Consider the following 27,994-nt stretch of genomic DNA (forward strand, 5'->3'; position numbering starts at 1 on the left):
GGGGTGTTGTAGACGTGAATGTGGGTATAGAAAATGCGACAGATATTGCGTGCGGGAGACTTTCGTAGGCAGGGAGTGACGCATCCACCCAAGTTGCAAAGTAGGTCATTCCTCGCACTTTTTGAACACCCGATTCCTACGATAGAACACCGGAACCTTTTCACCGAGTACGAGACGGCCTCAAATACTCTTTGGATACAGATGAGGCAGTGTCTTCTAGGAGTGAGAAAGCTGACCGAGTCTCTGGAACAAGGCTGTAAAAGCATGATACACGACGTAGACCGTGAGAAAGCTCAAGAAGATACTGGATCTGCACTGTTGCAACCATGTATGCAGCAAGACAATTGCACATAGCCAGCGACGTTTTTCTATTGTTGTTGATCCTCGGAATCGGTATGACAGCGTGGTCCCAGCGTGGACAGGGCCTTCACAAACACGCGGTCTCTCGCGTTTGCTTCGACGACTTCGTTAATCTCTTGTCCGCACACTCTCAAAACGCCAGAATATCAGAATCTGTCATCAAATCTCCTGATCCAACACACACAGCACTTACCAGCAAGCTGTGACGTAAGCATCATGTCGCAAGCACCCGCATTTCATTCGCCACCATCAAGCCCCGAGTCGGACTATGGTATGCCACAATCGCCCGGAACTCCCCTGACTCCTCCGCCACACAACTGGTATATTATGCCACAAGCGCCCGCAAGTCCCACACCCCCATACCGATTCCCGTCAGCCGAGGTGCGGCGTTCATTCGTAGAACAGCATGCAGAGTTCATCGTTAAGATGATGAAGTGCAGAAGCATGGAGCTTTTTGACTGCAAAGACCCAATCGTCCAAATGGCGTCGGCATACATCTATGGGATACAGGAGGAAAACGCTAGTCGTAAGTGGAGCACTCGCACCCATCCGCTCAATTACAAAGTCATATCTAACAACTCCGTCAATCAAACAGACTATCTGTATGCTCCCGATATTCAGCACCCTATAACCTTTAGTGAAGCTTACTTCACGCTCTGGGCGCATACACCATGGGGCACAAGTCAGGTCATGCCGTGGACGGCTTTTCGCCAGACAGTTTATGGTGCTTTAGAAGCCCCACGCTTTCTTCGCGAGGTACTCACACGTGGAACTCCATTATATTCGGAGTGGAAAACTGGTCAAGGCCTACGACTCACGGTCCCTCAGAGGATAGCAGCGGCACTACTTCGATCAAAAGGTCAAATAATGTGTGGTAAATTGGCACACATCCATGTCAAGGACATGTTCATACTCGTCCACAGCCACTACCTCCCCTGGGTTACTCTCAACTCTGTCGCGAACTTCCTCTACTTGCACGAGGAAAATTTCGACCAGGATTTCCTGGCCACCGAGGTTCACCATGAGTACACCTTTTTCACATTGCCACCTGGGCAAGAGAACAAGATTTTCAAGCCATGGTACCAACTTGGGCAGGTTGGTTATCATGACATTCCCAACTGACCCGCGAGCTCGGGCATTGATTCACGATTGGTGACGAATTTGCCTGCCGAGCTTATGCTCAAGATCCTCGAAAGTGTCTTCAAGATCGATGGTGACATCCACGTCGTTTTTGATGAAAACGAAGATGAATACGTTTTCCTCGTTGAGAAGGAGCGACGTCTGAAGAAGTACCCGTATGGGCTTCAGGGAGTAGAACTCCCCTATGGAAACTTTTGGAAGTTGCCGACTACAAGCCACTTCTTTGCCTTTGGCATCGCTGGTAGAAAAAACTGCTTCATGATGAAGGATGTGTTCTACAAGAAGAACACATTCATCGTACATGATGACCCCTTGAACAACTCTCTTCACTGGGCACAACAAAGGCAAAGGAGCGGCTTGTAGTCGTGCCAGGCAGTTACATGGCCCGAAAAGGTGCGGCGGCGTCACGGTAGAGATGTAGGAGGACCTCCTGGCATATGTACAGTAGATAGAAATCCGACGTTTGAAGGCCGCTAGGCACATACTACACCACGGCGTTCATGTAAAAACCTCATACAGGTACCCTATCAGCGACTCCAGACCAGTACTTGCACCTCGCCTCCAACATGCTAATCCCACCTTGTCGTAGCCCACTCGCCGTGACCAAGAACTGTTTACCCTCCTCAACATCTGGTACGCCGGATACAGTTGCATTCGTAACTTTGTGCGCATTCGGATTACCGGTTTCGATGAAGGAAGCCATAGCACCAGCATACCCTTGGTAGGTGAGAGCATCTGTTTGCTGGATTGAACCAATGGTATTCCACTGAAGAGAAGTCAGTTCCCTCGATGAAAACGATGTAGGTCAAGGTGATGAACTTACGTATTGCACATCACTCGCGTGTTTAGCAGGCGAAATGGTGTACTCGATCAGCCACCCTTTCTCCGCCTTCTTTGAAAGCCAATACGACGGACATGCTAGAACGAGGTCACGGTATATTAGGCCGGCACGGATATATGTCGTATTCCAACTGATCTCCTCGGCAGTGCCTGTTGCGGGATACATCGTCTTTACATCCTCCAGATCCTGCTGTGTGAGATCCGGTAAGAAGCCTCTCAACCACGCATCAAAAGAAGCAGCCGATGAGTTGAACCCATCACTACCAGTCTTGGTGTTTGCGAAACTAGGAGGGATGAAGTTTTCGCCTTCATGTAAGTTGTAGCTCGTCATGATCGTCTCAGCATTCAATTTCCCACTGCTGACAACTTCGCTCAAAGGCTCCGTGAGAAACTTGTCGTCAATGACCGGTCCATAGGTAAAAGAAGCAGTAGTGTACTGCTGACTCGAACTCAATGCCAACGCGCTATCTCTCAGCTTCTGTATATCTGCCTCTTTCAAACACTTGATCTCATCCGCCGCACCAGCACAACCAACATCTTGCAGCGTCTGCTGATATAGATCTTCCGCCCAATCACTGTCATACCGGTACGTCTTGGGCCAAAAGGGACTGCTGGCCATTGCTTTGGTGAACAACTTCTTCCCACGGTTACCGGTAGCAATCGTCTGCGCGACAACACTACCACCACCCGCCGATTGCCCCCAGATAGTAACATTCCGCTTATCACCACCGAAATGGTGAATGTACTTCTGTATCCATTGCAGCGCAGCTTGTTGATCGAGAAGCCCAGGATTAAGGTCGACATCTGGGTGTTCCGCGATTTTTGAACCAGGTAAGAAGCCAAAAACGTTGGTGCGGTAGTTGGAGTATACAACTACATAGTCGTTCCTGTCATCGACGTCCAGGACCGGGTAGCCGGAAGGCGGGATATTGAAGCTGGCGCTTCCTCGGATGAAGCCGCCGCCGTAGAAGGTTAGCAACACGGGCCTCAGATCCTGTTTCTTCTTCTCCCAAGGTCGAGAATATACACCTAGGTACAAGCAGTCTTCTGAGCCATTTACCGTGCGCTGTGGGCACATGTCAAAAGCTTGGTTGGTGTCGTATGTGCCATTGGTGATGCGGAGCGGAGGCTGAGGGGCGCGGAACCGGTTCTCTCCTGCTGTGGATGCTGCAAAGGGGATCTTGCGGTAGTATGTTATGTTATACTGGGACGAAGACGCGCCGCGAAAGGTGCCATAGTCGAGCTTGACAACAGGGTTGGATGCATTCTGCTGCAGATACTGGGTTGGTGATGCGGAAACAGAAGGAACGCTGGCCAGGAAGGCCAGAGCAACAGACGCAGCGGAGAGTAACATGGTAGCGAACGCGATCGAGGAAACTCACGATCTACAACGACCGGGTACATATACATATACAGAATTGGATACACTAACTAACGGCCAGGTTTAGCCTCTTCTCCATGTCTCCGCAGATTGCAACGTCTCATCCCCGACCCCGGATTGCGGGGACGCACCCCAAAACCAGGATAGCATGGAGTGAGCATCAACAACAGACGCCCATGAATCGTGACATTCGGTATAATTTGTGCCGAGACTTTGCTAGCAAAGTGAGCTTTGCCGGATTCTGCAGATGTTCCGTATGACGTCGATCATGAGTTTCTCCGGAGAGGCTGGGGTCAACTAGAGCGGATGTGGCATGGTAAAGATTGGCAATGCTAACCATTTGGACAGCATCACAGCAGACGCCTGCTCCTAGAAGTCGCAAAACTTGAAATGATGGAAGAATGTATTCTCATGCGAGTCTTATCACATGTGACTGCTATCGTCCTGCCCCTAAACGCCATCGTAACTCATAAGCTAAGTCGTGAACATCGTGAAGTCAACCATGCATACGGCGCGCGTCGGCCCTACTTCCTCTCCCCTTTTCTTCCGGTCTTCTTCAACCTCGCTGCAAGATCAAGCATACCATCCGCCCAAACAGACATTCTTTTCTTGTCTTTGACCTCATTCCCACAAAAGTCGCGCAGGAACGCGCCCATCTTCTCCTCCCCATATTTCTCACCGTAGACAACCTCCCCCTTGATATCAACGTCAGTCTCTATACCATCCTTGCCCAGACCGACACCGACTTCAAAAGTAACCTTGATCTTCGTCTGGAGGGTTGGCAGTAACATGTTTGCGGAGATTGCCATGCGCTCATCCGAAAGGATGGACTCCTCGGTGATGTAGCTATGCTCGAGCCAGCGAACACCCTCGGCGACAGCAGTTGCGGTAGCCCATGCATTCTTGACAAGGGAAAGGAGCGAGGAGATGCGGGTTTGAGACTGCGGAATGCCATGTAGGTGTGCACGGATGAGCTGGAGGAAGAAGCGCTTGCTTGTAGTCAAGGTGCGAGGATGCGGCGTCGCTGAATCACCAATGTAGGCAAGCGAGATAGACCCATTGGATGTGTTGGTGCCGGTGGAGAAGGCCGCAGGTACGAAGTATAATTCGAGGTCGTTCAGGTGTGTCATTGTGATACTCGCCGAGGAAGCGGACGTGATGCTCCAACCGTGGGCTTGCTCAAGGGTGGTAAGTTTAGCTAGAGTGCTGTTAGTAACGCTCTTGTGTGAGGAACAGGGTTGACATACCTCTCAGACTGCTGACTTCACTAGTAGACCAGCCACGGCACTCTTCTCGAACACGTTCCGCTGTTCTGATCTCTTCAATGCATTCGACTTTGCGCTCCTTGGCTGCCTCTATGCGTGTCTCTTTGTCAAAAAGCTCTTGTTGCAATTGGGCCAAAAGCAGCTTCTTTTCTTCCAACTCGGCATCCGTAGCCGTAAGCTTTTCCCTTGTCTGCTCAAGCTCTTCGCGGTCACAGCTGTTGAGTTCATCGTGACGCTGCTGTAATTGCTTACACTCAACGGAAAGATGTTCCTTCTTCTCGACCAAAGGCGGAAGAGTATCGTCAAGAAGCTTCTCCTGTTTATGAAGTGTGGACTCATCGTGATTGAAGCCATCCATGGTATGTAGAAGACCAGCTTTGAGATCGTGCAACAGCGTGCTTCGCCATGTATACCACTCTCCACGAGCCTCGAGACGCGCATTTGTCTTGAGATTCTTGAACTGATTGTCCATGACCTTGCGCTGATCCGGGGGAGCAGTGAGGTACTCGCTGAACAGCAGTGGGTTCTCCTCTAGAACATTGTTTTCCAGAGTGCGAACGAAGTGGCGACCGTCTGAGATGTACTTCTTCATTTCGTGACACGCATGCTGATACAGTTCGTACTCAGGTAATGTGCATGCACCAGCCACAACGTAGCGGTCTAAGGATTCCTCCTTCTCCTCTACTTCAACGTCGTGGAAAACGGCAGGAGCAGCAGTATGGCGTCGCTTGGTCGTACTAAGATCCATGAAACGAATTTTCGTCATGTCAAGGAAGTCTTGCAGTGAGATTCGCTCGACGTCTGATAAGTCCTCTGCCACATCGTTGTCATCGTTGTTATCTTCTTCTTCCGGCTCTTCCCCAAAAGCAACACGCTTTGTTGGGCTCATGCTCTTTCTGGGTGTTGCCTTCTTAGGAGTCGGTGTCTTTTGCTTTGGCGTCGCCTGCTTAAGAGGAGACTGAGACTTCTTTGGCGTCATCCCTCGTTTCACTGGCGATATCAGTGTCTGCTTTCGGGGGGTGGATAACAGCTTGATGCTGTTGCTCAAAAGTGCGGTGCTCTTGAGAGTAGGTTCCTGGCGTGGTGCGTTCAAAGGACTGAACTGCACTGCGGATAAGGAAGAACGACGTCGATTTAGTATTGTAGCTGCGATTGGGTCCTCGGGAATGGCCATAGGTGTCCTCTGTGGTGTCGGATTTGTAGGCGTCGCGAGAGCATCGTTTGTTTTGGACGCACTCAACGGAGTTCGACGCACAAATGGCGATGGCTCAACCTCTTCGATATCCTTCTGTCTTACAATCTCTGGAGTACCGGGGTCAAGGTTCGGATAGGCCACCTCTCCTGATGTACTGGGAGTAATGTCTTGTAATACTTGAGGCTCGCTTTCGGCTTCCGCTTTGAGAATGGAACTCCTTCGTCCAGGCGACTTTTTCGGAGATTTTCGTGGAGTCGATGTCTTGTTTGCTGAAACTGGTGTGGCCTCAGCGGGCGTCTCTGGTGTGATTGTGGAGTTGCCGGCACGCCTGATGCCAGGTCCAATGATCTTGGTAAATTCCATGGAAAGATCCTCGTCCTCGACTTCATCCTCCTGCTCTTCCTCTACCTCCTGCGCCTGTGACTTGCCGTTCTTGATACTACCCACGGCCAGAGTGAAATCCATGGTCGCGTCATCAACGACACTTCCGACACTAACACGCCTGGCTGGCTCGGGCTGAGGTGCTTTCTTTATCGCCCCAATCGCCATCGTAAGGTCCATGGTTGCGTCTTCTTGATCGTGCTCTTCGGACTGTCGACGCTTCCGCAAACTGGTTCGCCGACTCCCAGGGCGCTTTGCAGGGCTACCTTGGGATTCATCGAGCAATGAAACCCTCCTCTTAAGACTCTTCCTCTTGTTCGCTGGTTTGTATGATGCCGTCATTGCCTGTATGCTTCCGAGTGGCATAGTGAGATCCATAGTCATGTCTTCGTCCATGTCAGAGCTCGCTGCGTCCGATTGTTGTTGCTGCTGCTGCTGCTGCTGCCGTTGCTGTTGTTGTGGCGGTGGTACGATGCGACCCACTGCACGCGTAATGTCCATACTCATATCGTCGTCCTCATCGGCTATGGTGCGTGCTGGTGAGAAAAGAGGGCTTGCATTCTCCTTGTCGTACTGTGCGACAAAGCTCTTCTTTGCCCACGGTTTGAAAGATGCAGTAACCTCGTCTTGCGCAATTTCCATGGTCATGTCTCCATCATCATCGTCAAAGTCCAGCTTTTGTGTGCCTGCCAGGTTCGACGCCTCTCGTAGTGCAGCGTCCAAGCGAGCACTGCTCTGCGATGAATCCTCGACGTCCGGAGAAGCGCCAATATTCTCTGTCGCATCATCAATATCCATATCCTCAGAGTCGCTGCTCCCGTTGTCTCCACCGGGTGAAGCATTGTCCCCACTTAGCGGACTTGACGAGTAGACATCATCCGGGTTGTTGAAGTTCATCGGTGGTATACCCGAGCTTCGGCGGTTCTTCTTCTGGTGTTGCGCGCGCGCGCTTGCAGGTGACGAACTAGGTTCTGGCTGAGGCTCTTCAGCTTGTTCTGGTGGTGTGGAGGGTGGCTCGGCGGGGTCCGATGGAGGGGCAGGCGATGCCGGTGTAGATGCTTGTGAGACGCTCGAGGCTCTTCGTGTGGCCTCCGATGAGGCAGAAGATGTGGTCGCATCGCGCATGTACTCAACTACGTCCCATGTGTGCAAAGTGGCTTCCGGAGCGAAAGACACGCGTCGCCTTGCTAGATATCTATCAGCCATGCATCCAGACTGCTCCTACGCTCGAAACACGTACCCAGCGACTTGCGGCGGGCTTCGCGCCGTTTCTTCTCGTCTTCATCGTTCGAGGCTAGAATGGACTTGACGGCGGGGATGAAAGCGGACTATTTGATCAGTACCATATTCTCTCGTGTTGGCGTACATTACGCATACCTTTCTGCGGTTTCCAGCCGTCTCCTTCAGCGGGGGCGCTTCCAATTCCCTAAGGCCTCCGGGACCGATACTCTTACTACGCGTCTTTTTCTTTGGTGACAAAGCTGCTTTCTTCAAAGGTTGCGTAGAAGCCTTGAATGAGCCATTCGCAATCAGACCGTCGGCGATATTCTCTTTGCCTGCTTGCGCCATGGTGAAGTCGCAATTTCGTTTGTGATGATGGTGTTCGGGATGATGGCACTGATGTAAACATAGATGGCGCCAACCCAAACAATGGGGTATGAGGCCCGTGCGCACGTCGCCTGATCCTGTGACCAGCACTCCCCGCATCTCGCATGGCATCAACAGCTGCTAGAATCCGCAGCCATGCTTACTCTATCGTCTATTACAAGTCTACCTGAACGCCTCGCTTCTATGTAGATGAATGCACTCAAGCAGACTAGATCTGTCCGCCCTGAACTCTAGAATGGCACGTCCATGTCCTCAACACTCTCCTCTTCCTTCTTTGCCCCGCCTTTCTGTTCCTGCAGGACCTCTTTGATGAATCCGATCAATGCATTGACGCTAGCCTTCTGCGTGCTCGGTAGGAAATGACCCCCAGGATGGTACACAACATACTTCTCCTCGCTGTGTTCACAAGCCTGGACCAAGGCCAAACTCCTTGCCTCCTCAACTACCACATCCTGTGTGCCTAGGAAGTGTAACATAGGCGTACTAATCTTAGGTTCGTAGAACGCGTGATACGGGTTCTTTCCACGCGCTGCGAAGCCGCTGTAACTGACCGCAAACTTCAGCGGCGGATGTATCGTTCCCTCAACATACCCAGTGTCCTCTTCGAAAGACTCTGGGAACCTCATGCCGCCCTCTGGGTACAGTTTCTCAAAAGCGGCGCGACGATCAGGTTCAAGTAAACTCGCGACCATGGCTGCCGCGGCACCACCTTGTGAGAACCCCACAACGCCGTCAAAAGGACCTTGTTCTTTCAGCACGCCTGCAATGTGAGCCAGGCCCTGCTCAATGCCTTCGTATGTATATGGTTCTCCTGAGCCTTTTCTCCTCCACCACGCCCACGCATCAATCTCCTGCTCCTCTCTCTCCTTCCCTTCCCCACCCTCGCCATCTTTCCCCGTGCTACCCGCTAGGAACGATTCGTCGGCGGGTGTCAAACGTATTGGTGCGGTGGGATACACGAGCTCTATGCCCTTAGGAAAGGCCTTTTGTAACGTTTTGCGCAAAGCGCCCGTCTTGGCCTGAAACAGAGGTCCAGACTGTGTGTAGCCGTGAAGCATCAATAGCTTAATGGCGCGGTCTGGGGGTGGGGCGGCGGCCATGGTGCGCCAGTGGGAGCGGATACGGAAGTTGGCTGGCGTGTAGAGACGTGGGTCTGCGAGGGCGATGAAGTGTCGGAAGCGCATGTACAATATACGCAGGTGAATTGGAGCGCGTAATTGTGAAGCAGTCTGTGGAGGGCGTGGTGCTTTGGCGTTTGGAGGTGGATGGGATTTCGGAATGATTACCGATTCTCGGGATACCCGATTGCGTCATACTAGCCCGACGAAGCCTTCACCCTCAAGGTGTTTAATCTCCACAGAGATCAACACGGCATATTCTGATCATTTGAAATCAAAGACACACATCACATAGGCGTCACTCGAGACACTCAGTAGAAACTTGCACTACACACACCAAATATTCACGAATGCCACCCACACGATTTCCAGGTTAACTTGTCAAGTGCGGAATAATCTGAACGCCATAAGTGCATCCAAGCCCACCGTAAGTTTTCCACATGCGCTCTTAATCAATGGGATTTGCAGGATCAGACAACCTTATAGCGTTGTCGATACCCGTGTGTGCCGTAACTCTTAAGTACTTTCCCCATGGGTTTGTCGATTTTGAGGCCCGTGAAGCCACGGAAGACGGCGCTACTGATCTTCCTGAACCTTCAGAACGAGGGAAAGGATAGTTATTGACATCACCCATATCAGATTGATCGGCATCGGAGGCGGCAGAGCTCATTCTGCTTTGAGTCTCTGTGTCCGTGTCCTCGCAAACTGTGGAGTTATCACCCGAATACATGGATGAGGTTGAAGGTAGTGACGGTGCATATGTTGCCGGGTAGGCACTCAGGGGTACTTCTGGATCCTTGTCGAAATGCCATTGTAGTCCCCGGTGTAATCTTCGGTAGTCATTTTCTCTCATCAAGAATGATCGCTCAATTAGAGTCTCGATGTCGTTCTTGTAATCATCAGCATGGGTATTGTATTTGCAATCATCATGATTCCTTACATATGTCAATCTACCATCGAGGATGTAAATCCCTGTCTCTTTGACTTGGAACTGGAAGCCCAGTTCTTTCAGTGCATATTCTTCCACCAAGGCTTTTTGGATGGTGATCGATTCGTTGGCTGAAGCTTTTGTTGATGAACAAAACTGCGGTTCGTAGTCAGGACTGAAGAAATAGGTATGCACCGGCTGATTTCCCAGATAGTGGGTTTGACCTTTTTCTAAGCGCTGTCAGTATATTGAGATCAGACTTGAGTAACAAATCATTACCTGATATACGAGTGTAGGATGGTTTCCACCCAGCTTGCCTCATTGTTAGTAGAAGCTCACTCCCCAAGCTAAGCACCGACGCTTCCCAAAAAATAGTACTCCTAACAATCTGGTCGCTTTCATCGTCGTACTTATACGGTACCAGTTGACCGATGTGCAAGGATTGTAATTCTTCGGGATCTTCAAACACGGAGCCGATCCCAAATCTAGCCAGAGATGTCTGTAACTCCGCTATCTTCCGGGAGTTTCTATCGGCTTTGGTTGGGAAGACGATCATTTGCTGAGATTTTGAGTTGGTATTGGAAGCGCTTGTACTTCCCAAAGAGGCGCGTGAAGACTGCAGAGATGCCGCTGAACTGCGAAAGCTGTCATGACGGGAAGTCCGTTGGGACCAATATTGGTCGTACGTTCTATCAGGCTTCATGTCCAAGCGTGCAAATTTATCCGGGAATGCTGGAGAAGATGAAATCAAAGAAGGAGCCCTCCTGCCTGTCAGATATTCTGTAACATCCACGCTGCGGCTGCCTTCCGCGATGCGAGTGCGTCGTATGGGTCGGTCGTTGTTCTGCTCCGATTTCAGCTGCTGCTCCTGTAGTTCGCGAAGTAGCTGCTCGTGGCGCTGCGACTGCAATTTATAAGCATCATCAGCCCTTTTCCTCTCTTCCAGTACTCTGGCATCCGCTCTTTCTCGTGCTTTCTTTTCGACTTCTAGCTTTTCAATATTGAGAGCTGTTTGGGCTGCATCTTTGGCCAGCTGTGCTGCCGCAACTTCTTTTGCTGCTAGACTTCTTACTTCTTCGACTTGTTTTGCGGCTTTTTCTTCCATGGTTTTCCTTCCCTCTTCCCATATAGCCTCCATACGTCTTTGCTCTGCCCGTTCGTTTGCTATGAGACTTTCGAGTCGCTGTATTCTCTCCTCGTCTTTCTCATGCGCGTCCTGCATTTGTTTGATATACGTCTCAGTTGTTGCATTAGCTCGATCTCGTTCGCTTTGCGCCTCGCGCTCTTGTTGTACGGCTAATATTTGTGCTAACCTCGAAAAGTGTGGGTCTTTATACTCGCTTTGGGATTCATGGTTGCGCTTCTCAAGTAGTTTCTCTACCGCGGCAATGATGGCCCTCTCTTTAGCCTCTATTTCTGGTACCGTGGATTGCACCTCTACGGATTGGGCATGCTTTGTTGGAGGCGGACTTGGGGCAGCGGCTGGGGGAGGACTTGGAGGTGGAGGCGGGAACGACCATTGCGAATCAGCGGGTCTATATGTTTGTCTTGGCGGGGCTTGATAGTACACAGGCACTGGGGGTATCGGTGAAGCCTCCTGCCAAGGCGGTATATATCCATAATTGACGGGCGGCGGGACGTGGACAGCTCTAAAGGGATTCGAGTGGCCAGAAGTTTTTATGTTATGGACGTCGAAAGTCTTGGGCAAGTCCTGGCTGGGTGCGTTGAAACCCAAATCCGTCTGATCACTATGAATTGTGTGAACTCTGGATGAAGAACTTCTGACTTCGGCATCTACAGGTTGCAGCTTCTCTGTATGCCTCCTCTGTTTAGTCGGACGTGGGCGGGGACGACTTGGTGGTGTTACATCCCGAAATGCCACATTTCGCCTAGGTCTGGCGTCGCCGTAGGTTGGGGACGATCCGTATGTATACGCCCATGGGTCAGTATGATTAGATGTCTTCGTGTTCCGTTTACGGGCGCGTTGAGCGTTATCACGGAAGTTGTACGTAGGCACGTTGACGCCGACAGTACTGTCCTCTTCGGCACTCTGGAATTCTTCATCATCGGACCTGACAGGCTCGTTTTGCTGTTCCCACTGATCAAAAGATAGTTCGTCCTCCTTTTTTGCCTCTTCTACCATCCTCAGGACTCCTTCCCTCCAGTCATCGCCATCGTGACGGGCCGAGCTAAGACGGATTTGATCGGAAGTGAGCGTGGTCCATGAAGAGAGTAGTCGGTCTACTACTAGAGCAGGCTCCGTCTGCCTGCTCCAAACGATCATGGCCTTCTCATCTGAACCCGAGGAACGCCTTTTGGGCGTAGTGTCATCTTCAGAGGATGAGGAGTGAGCGCTTCTCTCAGTTATCTCTGCACTCTCGTCTGTAACAGATGCTTGGTGCAGCCGACGTGTTCGCGGATTCGGTACTGGTCGAGAAATTATGTCATCAGAGCTAAACACAAAATGATAGAGCCATGTAGCAGTGTCGAAAGACCCTTCTTTCCACACGTCTATTTCTGCAGTGGTGTAATGTCGTTTGCCAGCCTCAGAACTGTCGTCTTCCTGCTGCGCACTCTCCACCACTTGCCGGTTTGCCTGGACAGCGCTTTCTACAATCTTACGGAACCGATTGAACTCTGGGAGACTCTGGGCTTGAGCGCTGGGGCCCACTTTGGAATATCTGTCAATGTGAGCAACCTGCAACCCTACACAACATCATAGATAGTGCTTACGCTGGTGGCCGAGTGTTCTCCTCCCTTGCAAGACGAACAATGTTCAGTTCCAGAATAAGGGCAGTCTTGATTCCTTCGACTTTCTTAAGGAGACCTTTTGCCTTGGGCTTGTTTATTAACCACTTCAGACCTGCTAGCTTCTGAGGTGTATCAATGAGTTTTTTTATTTCCGCATCGACTTGCTTGTATCGAAGTATGATCAGATGAGTATTTTGGAAGAGTGCGGGTTTGCACAAGTTCTGGTGAGCACGAATGATATCTGCAAGCGTTTGCAAACTTTCCGCAAGTAAGGATATCTCCTCCGCTGCCCTTATTGAGTGAAATGTTCGTTAAATACAGGAAGAGGCTGCCTACCAATTTCCGCTATCTCTCGGGGTGCATTCTTGAGCGTTTGAACTACGCTGAAGAGAGCGAGCGAAAGTTGCGCTGCACTTGCGCCGATGGTGAGCGCAGATGCGATGATGCTTATGGGATCTGCCATTTGAACATGGACGATGCGAACGACAGTTCAGCGGAGGCGGGGAGCGACGTGCTGGCAATAGAAACAAGAGAACGTAGCCTTGTGGCTTACACAGCCTCTGCGATGCTCCTCTGCAGTATTACATAGCCTCGCCGCTCCGCTGCAGGCTGACAGCCATCAATTGGTTGTTATACTATGCAGGTTACACTGTATAGTGTTAATTGCTTACAGCTGTAGCGGATGAACGTGTGGGGGCCATAATACGACTGCAAGCCGCGGATATGCGGCTAGGATGGATATTGGCGATGGCATACAGGCGTACGGAGACCCTTCGTTAGCCAATGTTCTCCGATACAGTTGCGACATGACAGAGCTGCCGAGGCATCGTATCTCGAACAAAACATTGTTGGTTGTTGAGATGTTTATCTACCCTGGCTCAGAAGTCGCTCGTGCCGATCAGCTGATGATAGTGTACATGTTTTGCCTAAGGCGTCCCAGTCTTTCTGTAGTCCTGCGATATCTGCTGAAGAGCGTGATTCAGTACTGACTGACCATCGTGGCTTATTGAGATGTGCTGAGGCTGACAAGGAGATGGGATGAGTGACAATGCGGGATGTCTGAGTGGCTAGTGCACCTCGGCTCTTGGCACTGCGTGCATGTGCGTCCCAAAAGTTATCACCTCACGCCAACTGTCCGCTGAGGCTCAACCCCATGCCGCCATGAGCTTTCGACCAATATTGCCACGGCCAATTGCAGTGCGGGACGCGAATTCGCTATGTTTGCGATGTTGGCGAAGGCTCGCAAAAGCACCACCCCAGTCGCAGAGGCCGATTTCTTTCAATCCATCGCATAGAGAGAATGCCATAACTGCCGTGAGAGGCGGTAGTGCTTTCGGTGATGGATACTTCCGGGCAAATCCGATATTAAAGGACACATTCTGGAAGGCAAGACCAGAGTTACAGAGCTCAATCCTATCTATAAGATCGGCCAATGCAGGAGGGCAACAAGCGGCGAACGAAGATGGAACAACTGGCACACAAGAAGTGTTGCCACACAGGCGGCGGAAGAAAGCAAAGGAACAGGCAATGGAGAATCCGGAGACGGCGTATCCTATCCCACACGATGCATCGTCCAAGCTGGCCCACATATCCTCGAGCCTCCCGCAACAGTCACTCAAGCGCATGATGACTACGTACCTCTCGCTATCGAAACCGCGTCTATCCTTCCTCGTTGTCCTCAGCGCGACGGCCGCATACTCGCTATACCCCGTACCTGGCCTGCTTGCACCCGCAGCAACAGCCACCCCGTCCCTCTCGACCCTCACACTCTTCTTCCTCACATCCGGCACTGCGTTGTGCTCGGCATCTGCAAATGCCTTCAACATGATCATGGAGCCTGCACATGATGCTAAGATGAGCCGCACGCGTAATCGACCTCTCGTCCGGAAGCTCATCAGCCCACGAGGCGCCATCATCTTCGCCGTCGCATGCGGGGTCCTTGGTACTGGGGCCCTCTACTATGGTGTCAATCCTACGACGGCGTTTCTTGGCGCCGCCAATATCGTCCTGTATGCGGGCGTGTACACACCCATGAAGCGCATGCATGTATTGAACACCTGGGTTGGCGCAATAGTAGGAGGCATCCCGCCGCTCATGGGTTGGACGGCTGCGGCGAGCCAATACGCCCATGACGGGACATGGGAAGAACTGCTGTTTGGGGAGGGCTCCGCTGGTGGGTGGCTGTGCGCTGCGCTTTTGTACGCCTGGCAATTTCCTCACTTTAACGCGCTGAGTTGGGCCATCCGCGACGAGTACAAGAACGCGGGCTATCGCATGTTAGCCTGGGTGAACCCCGGCATGAACGGACGAGTCGCATTGCGATATTCTATCCTGATGTTTCCTGTTTGCATTGGCTTATCATACTGCGGCGTAACCGACTGGAGCTACGTAGTTACGAGCAGCGTCGTGAATGGTTGGATGGCGCTCAAGGCTTGGCAATTCTGGAGAGCCGAGGGACAGAAAGGAACGGCAAGAGGCCTGTTCTGGGCTAGCATCTGGCACCTTCCCATAGTCATGGTATTAGCCATGGCCCAGAAGAAGGGACTAGGAGAACGTATTTACCGGAGTATATTCGGATACTCAGACATCGACGAAGAAGATCTGTATTATGAAGCTGGCGAGCTTGAAGAAGAGGAGCAGAAGCAGTTAGTTGTCGTCGAGGGCAGGCGAGTCGCATGAAGTTGGTATGTCATAGATCTACGTTGCATACTGGCTTTAACACGACAATCATATTCGCCATTCCCGTACGCCCGTTGATGATTCAATCAACGGGTACATATTCCTATACCCCACTGTATTATATGTTCTCAACATTCATCTAAATGGTCGCGTTGAGTTTTACGAAATCAAGCTAGTGCTTATGGTTTTTCCTGTTGCCACTCTGGAATCCTTCAAAATTCGCTTTGTGGTTACGCTCTGTTGCTTATGCTCACAAGATCGAGACATTCCTGCAGCCACTGCATGTTGTTTCAAATATTACCCCTCTTCTAATGCACGCCTGCAATACCAATAGGGATGTGGGAAGATCTACCGTGATAGCAAAGTCGCCCTTTCCAACGACCCCGGGTCATGTGTTCCGTGTCAAGTATGGCAAGATAGCCACTAACAGCGTAAGCCTGTTGTATTTTTAGCGGAAGACATTCACGCCATCCTTGAGATGGTGGTTTCGCAAAAGTATAAACATGCTGGGAGACGAAGTGTAGATATTCGTGTTGACTGGGTATTACTAAACAGGCTTTGAGAACCCTCGGTCTTGAACTCACGGCTCTACCTGGACCCGCCCTATCATTTGCCGACCTCTGCTGCTTACTTGCAGCTTGTATTTGCTCGAGATCCCTTAAAGTTCGCCTTGTTACTTTCTTAGCTTGCAGTATTCGATACGAGCAAAACTCCATTCAGCAACTATGGCTACTATAACCACCATCCACGAAGTACTCCAGATGGTTAGAGACAACGGTCTTAATGCGGAACGAGAAAACCCCCCTACCAAGCTTCCGGAAGACTTTCTTTCCAGTTTCCCCAAACTCTCAAATGAACAAGCCGGTCACCTCCGCCATTTCCATAATCTGGCTTCTCAGCCTGATGGTGAGTGGCATCGTATGGGCGCTCAGGACCCTGGTCAAGAGTGGTTCGATGCTTACCGCTATCAACTGGCGACCATGGCATACGCCACCGGAAGCGCGCACTATCATCGTCTACCAGCTGTACGGTCAGTATTCAAGAATTTATTAGAGCAGCTTATTCACAAGATGCTACGGAGAGAAGTCTGGGGTTATTGGTACCTGACCAGTCAGAGTGGAAAGTTTGTGGATCCGGACTTGGTTGAGATGCGCAAACCATGGGCGGATCCAAATAAACAAGAGAACATTATGGTGAGTATGCGGAAAATTGAGACGGCTTTACGTGACCTAATCTTATTCTCTGCAATTACTCTGGACATCTCCTCCTCATGGTGTCATTGCACGCAATGCTCTTCGACGACGACAAGTACGACCAACCGGAGGCGCTGACATTCAACTGGGATCCGATATTCTGGGGCTTCGGACCTGAGAAGTTCACCTACACTCGGAGTACCCTTCAAGAAGCCATCCTTAGCGAGATGGAGCGACACAACTGGAAGGGCGTCTGCTGTGAGCCGAACAGCATTTTCATCGTCTGCAACCAATTCCCGGTGCGATTTCAATCATTTTAGAGCTGCGATGACACTTGCTTACAACTTTCAGATCATCGCGATGCGATACAACGACATCCGCGACAAAACCGCCGTTGTCGACAAGGTCCTGAAGGACTATATTGCGGCATGGGGAAAGGATGGTGGCTATTTACAGGATGACAAATTTTTCATCAACTGGTACATGGTGAAACAAGATCGTATAGTTCCTGGAGGTATCGCAATCACCGCCTGGTAAGCCGAGATAGAGATGGGAATATGTTGGAATGACTACTAACGACACAAAAGGACATCGGCATTCATGAACAGCTGGAACTCTCAGTCCATCCATTCTCTCTTTCCAGAGCAATCTGTGGGCTTCTTCACGAAGGCTCCCGGTGGGAGAGTGAACGTGAATGACGAGGGGGTTGCCAAACTCATCCGCGAGCTCGCCAAAAGCGAGGGCGCGGATCCGCAAGCCTGGAGCACGAAGGAGAAGGCACAAAAATTGGCGAAAAAGATAGACGATGCGCTCCAAGCTCCTTTTTCGCAGCCTGTATACGGTTATGTTGCTCAATGGGTTTCTGAAATTGCGGACCCAGCCCTGAACGATGGTCTTCTACGTCATGCAGACACATTTCTCAACCCATCGTAGGAGAAGGGTGGCCTTTACTATCCCCGCAACGATACTCAGTCCGATGAACAGGGAAACTGGAAGTTTGTGGATCCCTATACGGGTAACGGGGCCATTGCGTATGCGCGCCTAAACGTCCCGGACGGTCAGAAAAAGATGTGGGAGAAACCATGGTCGAAGGAACATTTCTCGGGCTTTCCGTTCGTCGATGGGATCAGTCTAGCTTCTGATGTTGATTTCTTTCGGGGAAACTGGGATTCAGAGAAGTGTGCTTTTGTTGTTACCTTGCGGACTTGGGATGGTGCGACGAAGACGTAAGTCGCGATCTTTGTTGCATTCCATGGGTAAATTACTAACGGACTTTAGCATTCAGTTCCTTGTTAAGAATCTGCCCGCTGGGCGGTATGGTATCTATCGAAACGGACTTATCATAGCCGCGCAAGATGTGAACGATGACTCGAAGACCGTGGAGGTATTTGTTGAAGTGGGAGCGGAAGAGACGGATATCGTGCTACTCAAGTCAGCATACTAGGCTGAGGGCTCAGACGATCGTGAATTCAGGTGGTAGATGTAAGAAGACAATGATATTCTATCGCGTCAGGTTGATCGTGTCGCCGACTAGTGTCTGCTGACTAAAACAGCGTCATTAGGGGGTCCCACAAACCACCTAGCTCTGAACATACCCGCTCTATACGCGATCTTTGTTGCAATATATCTTTGCCTTCTACCGGAATCGCATTGGTGGAAGGCTTCACAGATTTTTTCGCCATTGTATTGCAATGGCCAAGGTAGTGTCGACACGTTTATAAAGTCGCATACCTGGCGTTGGCATGCGGCTTGCACTCCAAAATTGCTTTGACTTACATCCCAGGTTGCATCTGAAGATGGCGGTTACCCAAAAGCGTGCATTACGTACGGTAGATGTTCTTCAAGACAGATCTCGACGGAGTAGCGGCAACTCTCAATTCGAACCTGCCAGTCTCTCCACTCAAACCGCACGCAACACATTCCACTTTCTGTATAGGGAAGTTGTTCATGCTTAATATACGCAGTGAAGGAAAGCTCGATATCTGCGTAACACCTCATATCCTTCGCAGAGTTAGGACTCACCAACATTACTCAAAACGCTTCCTACTCAAATCACCTAGTTCCTACTGATCTCACGAATATTAGACGTCCTAAACATACTCTGCCATTCACCAGGACAGCCCAGAAAAGATATACGGAATACTCCTTGTCGAGAGATGATACTTCACATCGCTACTATATCCTTCGCCGCTCTCCTCTTGCGGTTCGCTTCCGGCGCACCATACCCACAGCCGAACTCGACATTTCTGGAAAACCATACAATGTGTAATTCGACCGTCCGTCTTTGTGACGGTGATCTCAACGTTGCCAACCCTCCTCCCTCAACTCGAGCGAATACGTATGCCACGAAGTATACCCAGCTGATCTCACTGTCCTCAACGCACGCTACCCCGATTACGATGTCGACCACCTACACCAAGCCAAGCAGTTCTTCATGCTACGTCGCCAGATGAAAAGTGCTGGGGAAATCGCCACACGAGTGCAATTTCGGGGTCTACCAAACAGCACTTCGAACCACACCTGCCGCCTCGAATTGGTTCTTCCACGCCTCGAGCTCCAGAAAATCTCTGGCCCAAACCCAAGCTTCCATGTACTTCAAGTTGCGCGCGAAGCTGGTGCGATTGCTACATGGAACACGTATGAGGGAAAAAAGGATGCCTTGTTATTCGGTACGGTCAATGGTGAAAGCCAAGCGCTAGAGAGAACACGCAGTGTCGGCGGCGTTGCTGCGGTCAACGCGACAGCATGTAACGAGACACTATCATTCCAGATGGCTATGATGTACGACAGTCCGTCTGCGCCGAACTACTGGGAGTTCTCAAACGTTGCGCCTCCCGCATTCCCAGTACAAGGGTTCAGAATCGTATACGGGTGTTGAGTAAGGATTCAGTGGTTGTGGTCATAGCGACGAGACGGCATTAGCTTTCCTTAAAATCACCATATATGGCACTAATGCTTTGATGCAATAGTCCTGTTCGTATGAAGTTTGTCTTGGCCACTACGTGATCATGTGCGTTCACCTACCTTTTACCATTCCGCACACTGCGCACTGCATGTTACTGTCTTGTAGAGTCATGCGCAATCTGACATTTAGGGAATGAATATACAGAATAATGACCATTAACTAACGACAAAACAAACACATGTTACAAAAACGCTTGTTCTCTCAGGAGGATTCAACTTGCAGAGTCTACCGTAAAGGTGCTAGACGTGTTCTACACGTTTGTAAGCACAACATGGAACCCAGTTAATACCTATGGGCTGTATCATGGTACAGGTATAAGTACAAATCAGAAAATACGGGCTTATTCGTATTTCGTCATATTGCAATTTGTGCTGTTTTCAAAAAGCAACAATTGCAAGTGATGTCATGACGGGATGACAATTACCCGCCCTTTAGGCTCGCTCGCAAGGTTTACCCAGTTAGTACTGCCTCAGCCGTTCCGACTGCGTGTAAATCCTTCTTATGCGGATTGCCCACCACTAAGATGACTTTAGAATCGTTGAGCACCAGTATAGGCGAATGGCCTCATAGGATATCTGGGGCTATTTCATGTACAAGGGCGTCAACCCCTCTTCGAAAGTATAGTACTGATGCCGTGCTTGCTTGGGACGAACCATCCTGTGCAGCCCGCCTTCTCTCGTTCACGCCATGACCACGCAACCTCCTTTAGAAGATGGCCAATTTATCTCAGAGGCGGTCGCGCAGCATTCTCTGCTTCAGCAAGCACAAGCTGCTGCCGCCGCTGTCGTCCAGACTGAGACCGCAGGACCAACGAGGCAGGAAGCCCTCTTGCAAAACACTGACCTCCTCACTCCCGATACGAAAGACGATGAAGTCCCACCTCCTCCATACGGCGACACATATGGCGAAATCCGTAACGAAAAAGATGGCTTAGGCACCAGCGCATCCGTTACCGACGACGGCCGTGTCAATATTCGCATCAATCAGCTCAACCGTCGTTTATCCCAAGTGTTTACTCCTGCTTTACGTGAACACCTCAAAAGTGTTCAAGATAGTAGTCCGCCTCCTCCCGCGTACATCCCACCCTCACTAGGAGGCGATGAGGGAGCTCCTCCACCCCCGCCCTTGAATGTCGTCATTCAAGTCGTCGGCTCGCGCGGAGACGTGCAACCCTTTGTTGCTTTGGGGAAAGTCTTGAAAGAAACTTATGGTCATCGCATACGTTTAGCGACCCACCCGAATTTCAAGGAGTTTGTGCAAGAGAATGGCCTAGAGTTCTTTAGTATCGGTGGCGATCCCTCCCAACTGATGGCATTTATGGTCAAGAATCCTGGACTGATGCCGGGCTTTCGCAGTCTAGCGAGTGGAGATGTCGGACGACGAAGAAGAGATGTTGCCGAATACATCCAAGGCTGCTGGCGATCGTGTTACGAAACAGGTGATGGAACTACCGATGATAACCCCTCAGGTTCCTTTGGAAACGACTTTGGTTCCGATGCTGCACCAAGATCTTTTCCCTTCATTGCGGACTGTATCATAGCCAATCCACCGAGTTTTGCACATATTCATTGCGCAGAGAAACTGGGGATACCGCTCCATATCATGTTCACTATGCCATACTCTCCTACTCAGGCTTTCCCTCATCCTCTGGCCAACATCCAGTCTTCCAATGCCGATCCACAACTTACGAATTATATAAGTTATGTTATGATTGAGGCTCTTACGTGGCAGGGCCTGGGTGACATCATCAACCGGTTCCGCGCCAAATGTCTCGGTTTAGATCCCGTGAGTATGATTTGGGCCCCTGGAATGCTTCAGCGTCTCAAAGTTCCTCACACGTACTGCTGGTCTCCAGCTCTGATCCCGAAAACAAAAGACTGGGGTCCTCACATATCCATCTCTGGGTTTTATTTCCTCAACCTGGCCTCCAACTACACCGCTGCTCCTGATCTCCAAGCATTTCTTGACGCCGGCCCGCCTCCGGTCTATATAGGGTTTGGAAGTATCGTCTTGGATGATCCCAACGCCATGACGGAACTCATTTTTGAAGCCGTGAAGAAGATCGCGGATGGTCGGCGTGTCCTACTTTCCAAAGGATGGGGAGGCATGGGCGCAGACGAGCTTCATGTACCTGAAAGCGTCTTCATGCTAGGCAATGTGCCGCATGACTGGCTTTTCAAGCACGTTTCTTGTGTGGTTCACCACGGCGGCGCAGGAACCACAGCGGCAGGCATTGCAGCAGGCAAGTCAATCATTTGCAAATCAATGTCTTAGCCAAATGCTAACTTAACGCAGGTCGGCCAACATTGGTCATTCCTTTCTTCGGAGACCAGCCTTTTTGGGGTGCTATGATTGCGCGAGCTGGTGCCGGCCCCGATCCAATCCCGTACAAGCAACTCACATCGGATAAATTAGCGGATGCAATCAACTTCTGCTTGAAGCCCGAGAGTCTGAACCGCGCCAAAGACCTGGCAAGCAAGATTGCGGCGGAGCGAGGCTGCGACATGGGTGCTCAGTCGTTTCATCAATATCTAGAAGCTGACCGACTCCGTTGTACACTTGCACCATCTCGAGTAGCTGTGTGGCGCATCAAGCGCACCCAGGTCAGGCTGAGCGCTTTCGCTGCATGTACTTTGGCAAACGCGAATCTTTTGGATTTCCACGATCTGAAGCTTTTTAGACCACAAGAATATTGTACGGACGAAGGTCCTTGGGATCCCTTATCTGGGTTCTTCACGGCGGCTTGCAGGGCTTTAGGTAGCATGTCCATGGGAATAGCTGATCTCCCCTCCGAGACAGTGAAGGCTGTACAAGCTCCGTTCGGACCTAGTCGATCGCAGTCCCAAGCATCAGTACAGACTGTCGCGAAGAGAAGCGAACCATCACTTTTGGAGGAGAGTTCAGCTTCGTCAGCTGTGTCAGAGGAGCTTCAGACGAGTTCAAATATGCAGGAATCTCTTGTTCGTGCTCAGACCCTTCCCAATTTTCCCAGCTCGCCATCTCGTACTTCAAGTGTAGGATCAAGCTCTACGTCCGCTCACAAGGACCATGACATGATGCGCCCCACTGGTCTGCGCACGAGCAGGGGATTTGGGCGTATTGTAAAGGCAGGTATACAATCACCTATGGAACTTTCGGTGGGTATCACTAAGGGGTTTCACAACGCTCCTAAGCTCTGGGGTGACGATACTGTACGCCCTCAAGAAAAGGTCAGTGACCTCAAGTCAGGCATGAAGGCAGTAGGAAGAGAGTTTGGATTTGGCTGGTACGATGGCGTTACTGGCCTATTCACTCAGCCCTGGAAAGGTGCTCAGAAGGAAGGTGCCAGCGGCTTCTTTAAAGGAATTGGTAAAGGCATTGGAGGATTTATAACCAAACCAGGCGCAGCTCTCTTTGGCATTCCTAGTCATATGATGAAGGGAGTACACAAGGAAGTGCAAAAGCTATTTGGTAACAATGTGCAAACGTACATCATCACATCTAGGACAGCTCAAGGATATCAAGAGTGGCTGCAGAGCTCCGATGCAGAAAAAGAGGATGCCATCGCTCGGTGGAGGATGATTCAAAAGTACTTGAAGAAAAAGAACGCCGCTGACGAGATGGTGCAAGATATGTTAGACGCTCAGCGAAAAGCAAAGATGGGGAACCGAGAGGGCCACCAAGATTCTGCAATTACCGCGAGTTCAGCCCAGTCCGCAGATACTACTACCCAAGATCTCGCAAGTGCTACGCTCACCACGGGTAGTTTGCAGTACCCTTTGCACGCTGCTAACACCAGTCCGGAAGGGTCGCTAGGAGCGGGCGAGATCAATGAAACCATCCGTCAGTTAGTCCAAGAGACATCACGAGGAGACGCTGAAGAAGATTCCGACGTTGAGCATGTGATCCGAGAAAGCGTTTCTCAGCTCCAACGCCAACGACAAGAAGATATGAATCATCAGGCAGATCACGAGCTGCTTCAGGCGATGGCATCCAGTGAAGTCGAAGCCCGGCGACACGCAAGTGAAGCCTTGGAGTACGAGGAGCAGTTGAAGCAAGTCATAGCACAGAGCCTGGTAGAACAGCGAAACATGAGCAGCGACGGCGAGGGAAAGGGTCTTCATAGCGAGCGGACACGAGAAACGACAAAACAAATAGCAAGGAAGGCGGTACCCATGGCTGATGGACCATCAGGTACTCAGCCACCCCCTTCGTATGATCATAGCCACCTCGCAGGCACCACACAGGATGAATTCCAGGCCCAGCATCGAGGAGAGAAAACGACACAGGAGAAGACAGAAGAAGAGATTGTGATGGAATATGTCAAGAAGCAAAGTGTCCTGGAAACGCACCATCAAAACAAAGGCAAAGGCCGTGCTTCAGCAACAGAGGATGATGACGAGGAAGACTTGCAGAAGGCGTTGAGCTTGAGTATGCAGGGGCATGAATGAGATGTCATTGTATGTGGATAAACTGGCCTCCAACTTCATACCTGTCGTACATATACATATAGGCAGATTATTGATACATGTTCGTTTCCGTGCATTCAGCTCGTGAATTACGCTTTCGTAGTCTCAGTCGCCATCATACGGCTTGGCGCTTTGACAACGTTGGCTTCGTCTCCTGGGCTGCCCTTGAAAGTCCATTGCCCATTTGCCACCTCGTCGTCTGTAGCGTTGTCCAGCCTCTTCAGTTCTCTCCTCATGTATCCTACAATCTGTGCTAGCTTCTCGAAGTCGACATCTTCTTTTGCACCAAGCAGATTCCTCCAGATAGCCGCCGCAAGCATAGCGTCACCCTTCATGAGACCCTCGTCATACGATAGGAGTACCGCACGCCACTGCGCGAACATGTCCTTCAGGTGTTTCTGGCGCAGCGAGTTGGCGTTGAACTTGTGCCATATCACGAGACGGTCCTCAGCAGCGTAGAAGGCCTGATTGGTGAGGTGCTGGATCCATACGGGCGCATGGGATTGGGGGAACATGCGGAAGCGGACTTGCAGCATGTACATGTGGATAAAAGTGATCTGAGCCCAATTCGAGAAGGTGGGCTTGAGTCCGAGAGCTGTGCAAATTGTTAGCGAATGCCTGCCTATCCTCATTTCCAGCACATACTGTCATACCACCAGCCCTCGCCCTCGCCTAGATGCACGCCATTCTCGTCTACTGGTATCTCGCCCCGCTTCAACAGCGCTTGGGGTATTTTGTATTCGCCCGGCTTCGTGCATTCCTTGATGAGGTCTCGTGTTGCGCCATATGCGACGTAGGTTTCGGTCATCAATGGTGCCTTTTCGCGCAGCTTCTGGGCGAGTCCAGTCACACCGGACGCAACAGCGGGATGCGGCTTCTTGATTGCTTCGGGCCTGACATCGGCTGACAAGGCTTGCGATGCATGGTATGAGGTCGGTGAAGTGGTAGAAATTGTTCGTTGCACTTGGCGCAGAGATGCTCTATTCGTTCGCTACGACAGTCAATATCCGCTTTAGTCATGGGTGGTGGCTGTGTACCTGTAGGAGCGAAGAAGAGGACCTGAGTAGGGCCTTGGAGCAGGCTGTGCAGGTGTAGTTGGACGACATTGCTGGCGATGTTTGTTGGAACGAGCGTCTTTGCTAGATCATCAAAAAGTCGCGAGTCGCGCCCTCCATCGATGACGGTACGACCCCGGCCGCCAACACCACCAATGAGCATCAACACAAAGCGCCTCCTCAGCGGGGAAACCACCAGCAACACCATGACGGGCTCATGCTCGGAAATTCGAGGGGTATATATTCCTGCACCCTCTATCAAGCATTGTGGCGGAGCTACCGGTGTTGACACGCAGGTCTTCAGGCCTTCGGGGCGTCCAGTATCATCATAAACAGTATACCAAGCTGGAACTTCGGCTACTGCATGTGACCCCAGAGGCTTGGTATGGCTAGTTCCGAGGGGCAGGGGCGGCAGCGAAGCGACATCGCCGTCCATACATGACCCCAAAGGCAGCCTCATATAGACTCGTACAATGCGAGCCTTCCCTCCAGATTAAATCATCCTTCGGCTCTTATTACCGAGTTTAGCATTACCTGACCATGGCATTGGCATTGGCTGCCTCTACGACTGCCTCTCGAGCCAATCGCAGAGACGGTTCCGTGTACATCGAAGTGCTCAATCCGCCACCCTTCTACACAAGTGAGGACTGCATCCGAGGCAAACTACTCGTGGAGCCCACATCGCGACCTAATCGCATAAGCATAAGTCTAAGGGGCTTCTCCATCCTCCAAGATGTCAATTGCAGGAGCGTGCGAATCGACTTTTATAGAGCATCTCAATACCTCTACACATCCACAGGCGATAACTTCCAGCGTCTTACTAGAAACACAACAGATCCCACCAAGGTTGAGCTGCCTTTCTCCATCGATGTTCCGCAACATGCTACCCTACACCCACCAGCTGAGAGACTCTGGGTGCATCCAACGGACTCTTACAATCACCCACGATTCCAACACTCACCAGGATTTCCACTTCCACCAAGCCTTAGCGGTCCCACGCCCACAAGTCCACAGGTCTTGTACCACCTGGAAGCGTACATGGAGTCCGATGTACCGAAAAGAGAACCTCTAAAGATTCGACAGGAAGTCAAGTACATGCCACCAGCTCCCGAATTTCATCCAGCGCTCCTCCAGCCGGATCTGAACTTCGGTACCAAGTTACCGAAGCACTGCAGCCGCCAAAAGTTGATTCGTTCACGCAAGCTATTCCCGGATTATAGTGAAAAGCACAGTAAGCTCGGAAGATTCAAGGACAAACTTGTCGAAAAAGAAATGCTCTTCGGTCCCCAGAGCTTTGCGGAGATACCCTACATCCAGTTCAATCTTTTCGCCACTCCCGCTAGCGTTCTGGTGGTTGGTTCTATGGTCCCAGTCATCGTTACAGTACAGCATCTGAAACGCTCAGAATCACTCGCCACCCTTCCCGACCTTTTCCTGAAGCGTGTAAAGGTTCAGTTGAACGCTGTGATAAACACGTTCGTGCCTGGCGAACAGTACGGTCGACATGCCACCAGGGCGGCCAACTCCTCAGACAAGAAAAACATCGTCCTCTGCGATGAGAAATTCGAAAAAGATCACGAACTTCCGCTATACGATGGACTCAACCTTTTGGATGTGGCAAATATCGAGCTGCCAAAAGACAGTATTCCAAGCTTCACGAGTTATGGTCTCAACTTGGAATATGAGTTGCAGATCGAGATCTCAGGAAGATGTGCGGATCGAGAGTGGACGGGCATTGCTTGCACTCAGCCAGTGCAGGTCGTCACGAGTTGGCAGAAGACCCCGAACGAAGCCATCAACCCGTTCGAAGCGGGTCCTGAGCCCGAATACCAAGAACTAGATCCCATGGCGCAGATTTACGAGATAGAATCGAACCGGACAGCCTCGGAACTAGGGACAGATGCTCCGGCGTATGAGCTTAACTCAAGACACATGGCACCACGCATAGCAGACAGCGTACCTCCGCCAGAGTATGCTATATCGCACTGAGTTCCATCCACCTTAATCGTTGCGGTGGCGGTTTCCTGTATATATCCTGTCACGAGCCCATCTTGCCGACCACTTCCATGCTGTAGACCATTCCTCATCACCATTACTCTACATACATGGACGCTGGATTAGATGCTGCGCAATCCGTTCTAGCCACTTGTCTTCTCGCTTTCGAAACAGAAAAGGAATCTTCAACCCGGAAATCTGTCAAATGTGCCTGAGCTTCTGGTCAAGCGTATGACCGGAAACATCACTGACCACTACACTGGAGTCCTAGATTTCCCTCTGTTACACGGGAAAATTGCAAGAACACCCAGAAATTACATGCCACAATAAATGCGCGATGTCAGCCCGTTTTCGATGGTGTTGCAGCATACATTCCCGATCTACCTCAAGATCACAGTCACAACATGTTCCCTGACACTTGCCGTGCGATATCAACCTCCTGAGCCTCGCTCGGCAAATTGGAAAGCAGCTTACGTCTTTGCATCCCTTGCTGTACGTCCACGCCCTTACAGCAATCAGGTGCTTGAACACATGTCGAGATTTCGACCTTACTACAAGAGACGCAGGCCGGAAATTGCACGTGTACCTTGTTTAACAGTCCAAAAAGGATGCGAGGAAGCAATTTTAGATGGGCTTATCAAAGTGCCGTGTTGTAAGAAGGCACAGGCCCCAACCTGTGTGGTAGATTGATT

The 27,994-nt window shown here is 50.9% G+C and overlaps 10 protein-coding genes across 10 annotated transcripts; 5 read left to right on the plus strand and 5 right to left on the minus strand.

The window, feature by feature from the left end:
• Positions 1-576: 576 nt before the first annotated feature.
• Positions 577-1,863, plus strand: ALTATR162_LOCUS9071 (uncharacterized protein; the record flags this gene model as incomplete). The annotated part of the gene is made up of 2 exons (XM_043316704.1): positions 577-1,439; positions 1,491-1,863. 2 exons carry the CDS (start codon positions 577-579, stop codon positions 1,861-1,863), a joined length of 1,236 nt encoding a protein of 411 aa, XP_043172639.1.
• A 148-nt stretch (positions 1,864-2,011) lies between these two features.
• ALTATR162_LOCUS9072 (uncharacterized protein) lies at positions 2,012-3,694 on the minus strand (the record flags this gene model as incomplete). Its single annotated transcript, XM_043316705.1, has 2 exons — positions 2,012-2,266; positions 2,324-3,694. 2 exons carry the CDS (start codon positions 3,692-3,694, stop codon positions 2,012-2,014), a joined length of 1,626 nt encoding a protein of 541 aa, XP_043172640.1.
• A 551-nt stretch (positions 3,695-4,245) lies between these two features.
• ALTATR162_LOCUS9073 (uncharacterized protein) lies at positions 4,246-8,131 on the minus strand (the record flags this gene model as incomplete). Its single annotated transcript, XM_043316706.1, has 4 exons — positions 4,246-4,919; positions 4,969-7,749; positions 7,803-7,890; positions 7,940-8,131. 4 exons carry the CDS (start codon positions 8,129-8,131, stop codon positions 4,246-4,248), a joined length of 3,735 nt encoding a protein of 1,244 aa, XP_043172641.1.
• Positions 8,132-8,400: 269 nt separating this feature from the next.
• On the minus strand, positions 8,401-9,354 carry ALTATR162_LOCUS9074 (uncharacterized protein; the record flags this gene model as incomplete). Its single annotated transcript, XM_043316707.1, has 1 exon — positions 8,401-9,354. One exon carries the CDS (start codon positions 9,352-9,354, stop codon positions 8,401-8,403), a length of 954 nt encoding a protein of 317 aa, XP_043172642.1.
• A 382-nt stretch (positions 9,355-9,736) lies between these two features.
• ALTATR162_LOCUS9075 (uncharacterized protein) lies at positions 9,737-13,430 on the minus strand (the record flags this gene model as incomplete). Its single annotated transcript, XM_043316708.1, has 5 exons — positions 9,737-10,177; positions 10,229-10,446; positions 10,496-12,897; positions 12,950-13,253; positions 13,304-13,430. 5 exons carry the CDS (start codon positions 13,428-13,430, stop codon positions 9,737-9,739), a joined length of 3,492 nt encoding a protein of 1,163 aa, XP_043172643.1.
• Positions 13,431-14,128: 698 nt separating this feature from the next.
• On the plus strand, positions 14,129-15,646 carry ALTATR162_LOCUS9076 (uncharacterized protein; the record flags this gene model as incomplete). Its single annotated transcript, XM_043316709.1, has 1 exon — positions 14,129-15,646. The coding sequence occupies one exon, from the start codon at positions 14,129-14,131 to the stop codon at positions 15,644-15,646; it is 1,518 nt and encodes a 505-aa protein (XP_043172644.1).
• A 725-nt stretch (positions 15,647-16,371) lies between these two features.
• ALTATR162_LOCUS9077 (uncharacterized protein) lies at positions 16,372-18,283 on the plus strand (the record flags this gene model as incomplete). Its single annotated transcript, XM_043316710.1, has 6 exons — positions 16,372-16,839; positions 16,956-17,138; positions 17,191-17,372; positions 17,427-17,697; positions 17,773-18,065; positions 18,118-18,283. The coding sequence occupies 6 exons, from the start codon at positions 16,372-16,374 to the stop codon at positions 18,281-18,283; spliced, it is 1,563 nt and encodes a 520-aa protein (XP_043172645.1).
• A 2,208-nt stretch (positions 18,284-20,491) lies between these two features.
• ALTATR162_LOCUS9078 (uncharacterized protein) lies at positions 20,492-24,234 on the plus strand (the record flags this gene model as incomplete). Its single annotated transcript, XM_043316711.1, has 2 exons — positions 20,492-21,995; positions 22,100-24,234. The coding sequence occupies 2 exons, from the start codon at positions 20,492-20,494 to the stop codon at positions 24,232-24,234; spliced, it is 3,639 nt and encodes a 1,212-aa protein (XP_043172646.1).
• Positions 24,235-24,341: 107 nt separating this feature from the next.
• ALTATR162_LOCUS9079 (uncharacterized protein) lies at positions 24,342-25,358 on the minus strand (the record flags this gene model as incomplete). The annotated part of the gene is made up of 3 exons (XM_043316712.1): positions 24,342-24,847; positions 24,898-25,243; positions 25,290-25,358. 3 exons carry the CDS (start codon positions 25,356-25,358, stop codon positions 24,342-24,344), a joined length of 921 nt encoding a protein of 306 aa, XP_043172647.1.
• Positions 25,359-25,847: 489 nt separating this feature from the next.
• ALTATR162_LOCUS9080 (uncharacterized protein) lies at positions 25,848-27,296 on the plus strand (the record flags this gene model as incomplete). Its single annotated transcript, XM_043316713.1, has 1 exon — positions 25,848-27,296. One exon carries the CDS (start codon positions 25,848-25,850, stop codon positions 27,294-27,296), a length of 1,449 nt encoding a protein of 482 aa, XP_043172648.1.
• Between the last annotated feature and the right edge of the window lie 698 nt (positions 27,297-27,994).

This window comes from Alternaria atra (assembly GCF_907166805.1).
Source record: "Alternaria atra isolate CS162 genome assembly, contig: 29, whole genome shotgun sequence".
NCBI lineage: Eukaryota > Fungi > Ascomycota > Dothideomycetes > Pleosporales > Pleosporaceae > Alternaria > Alternaria atra.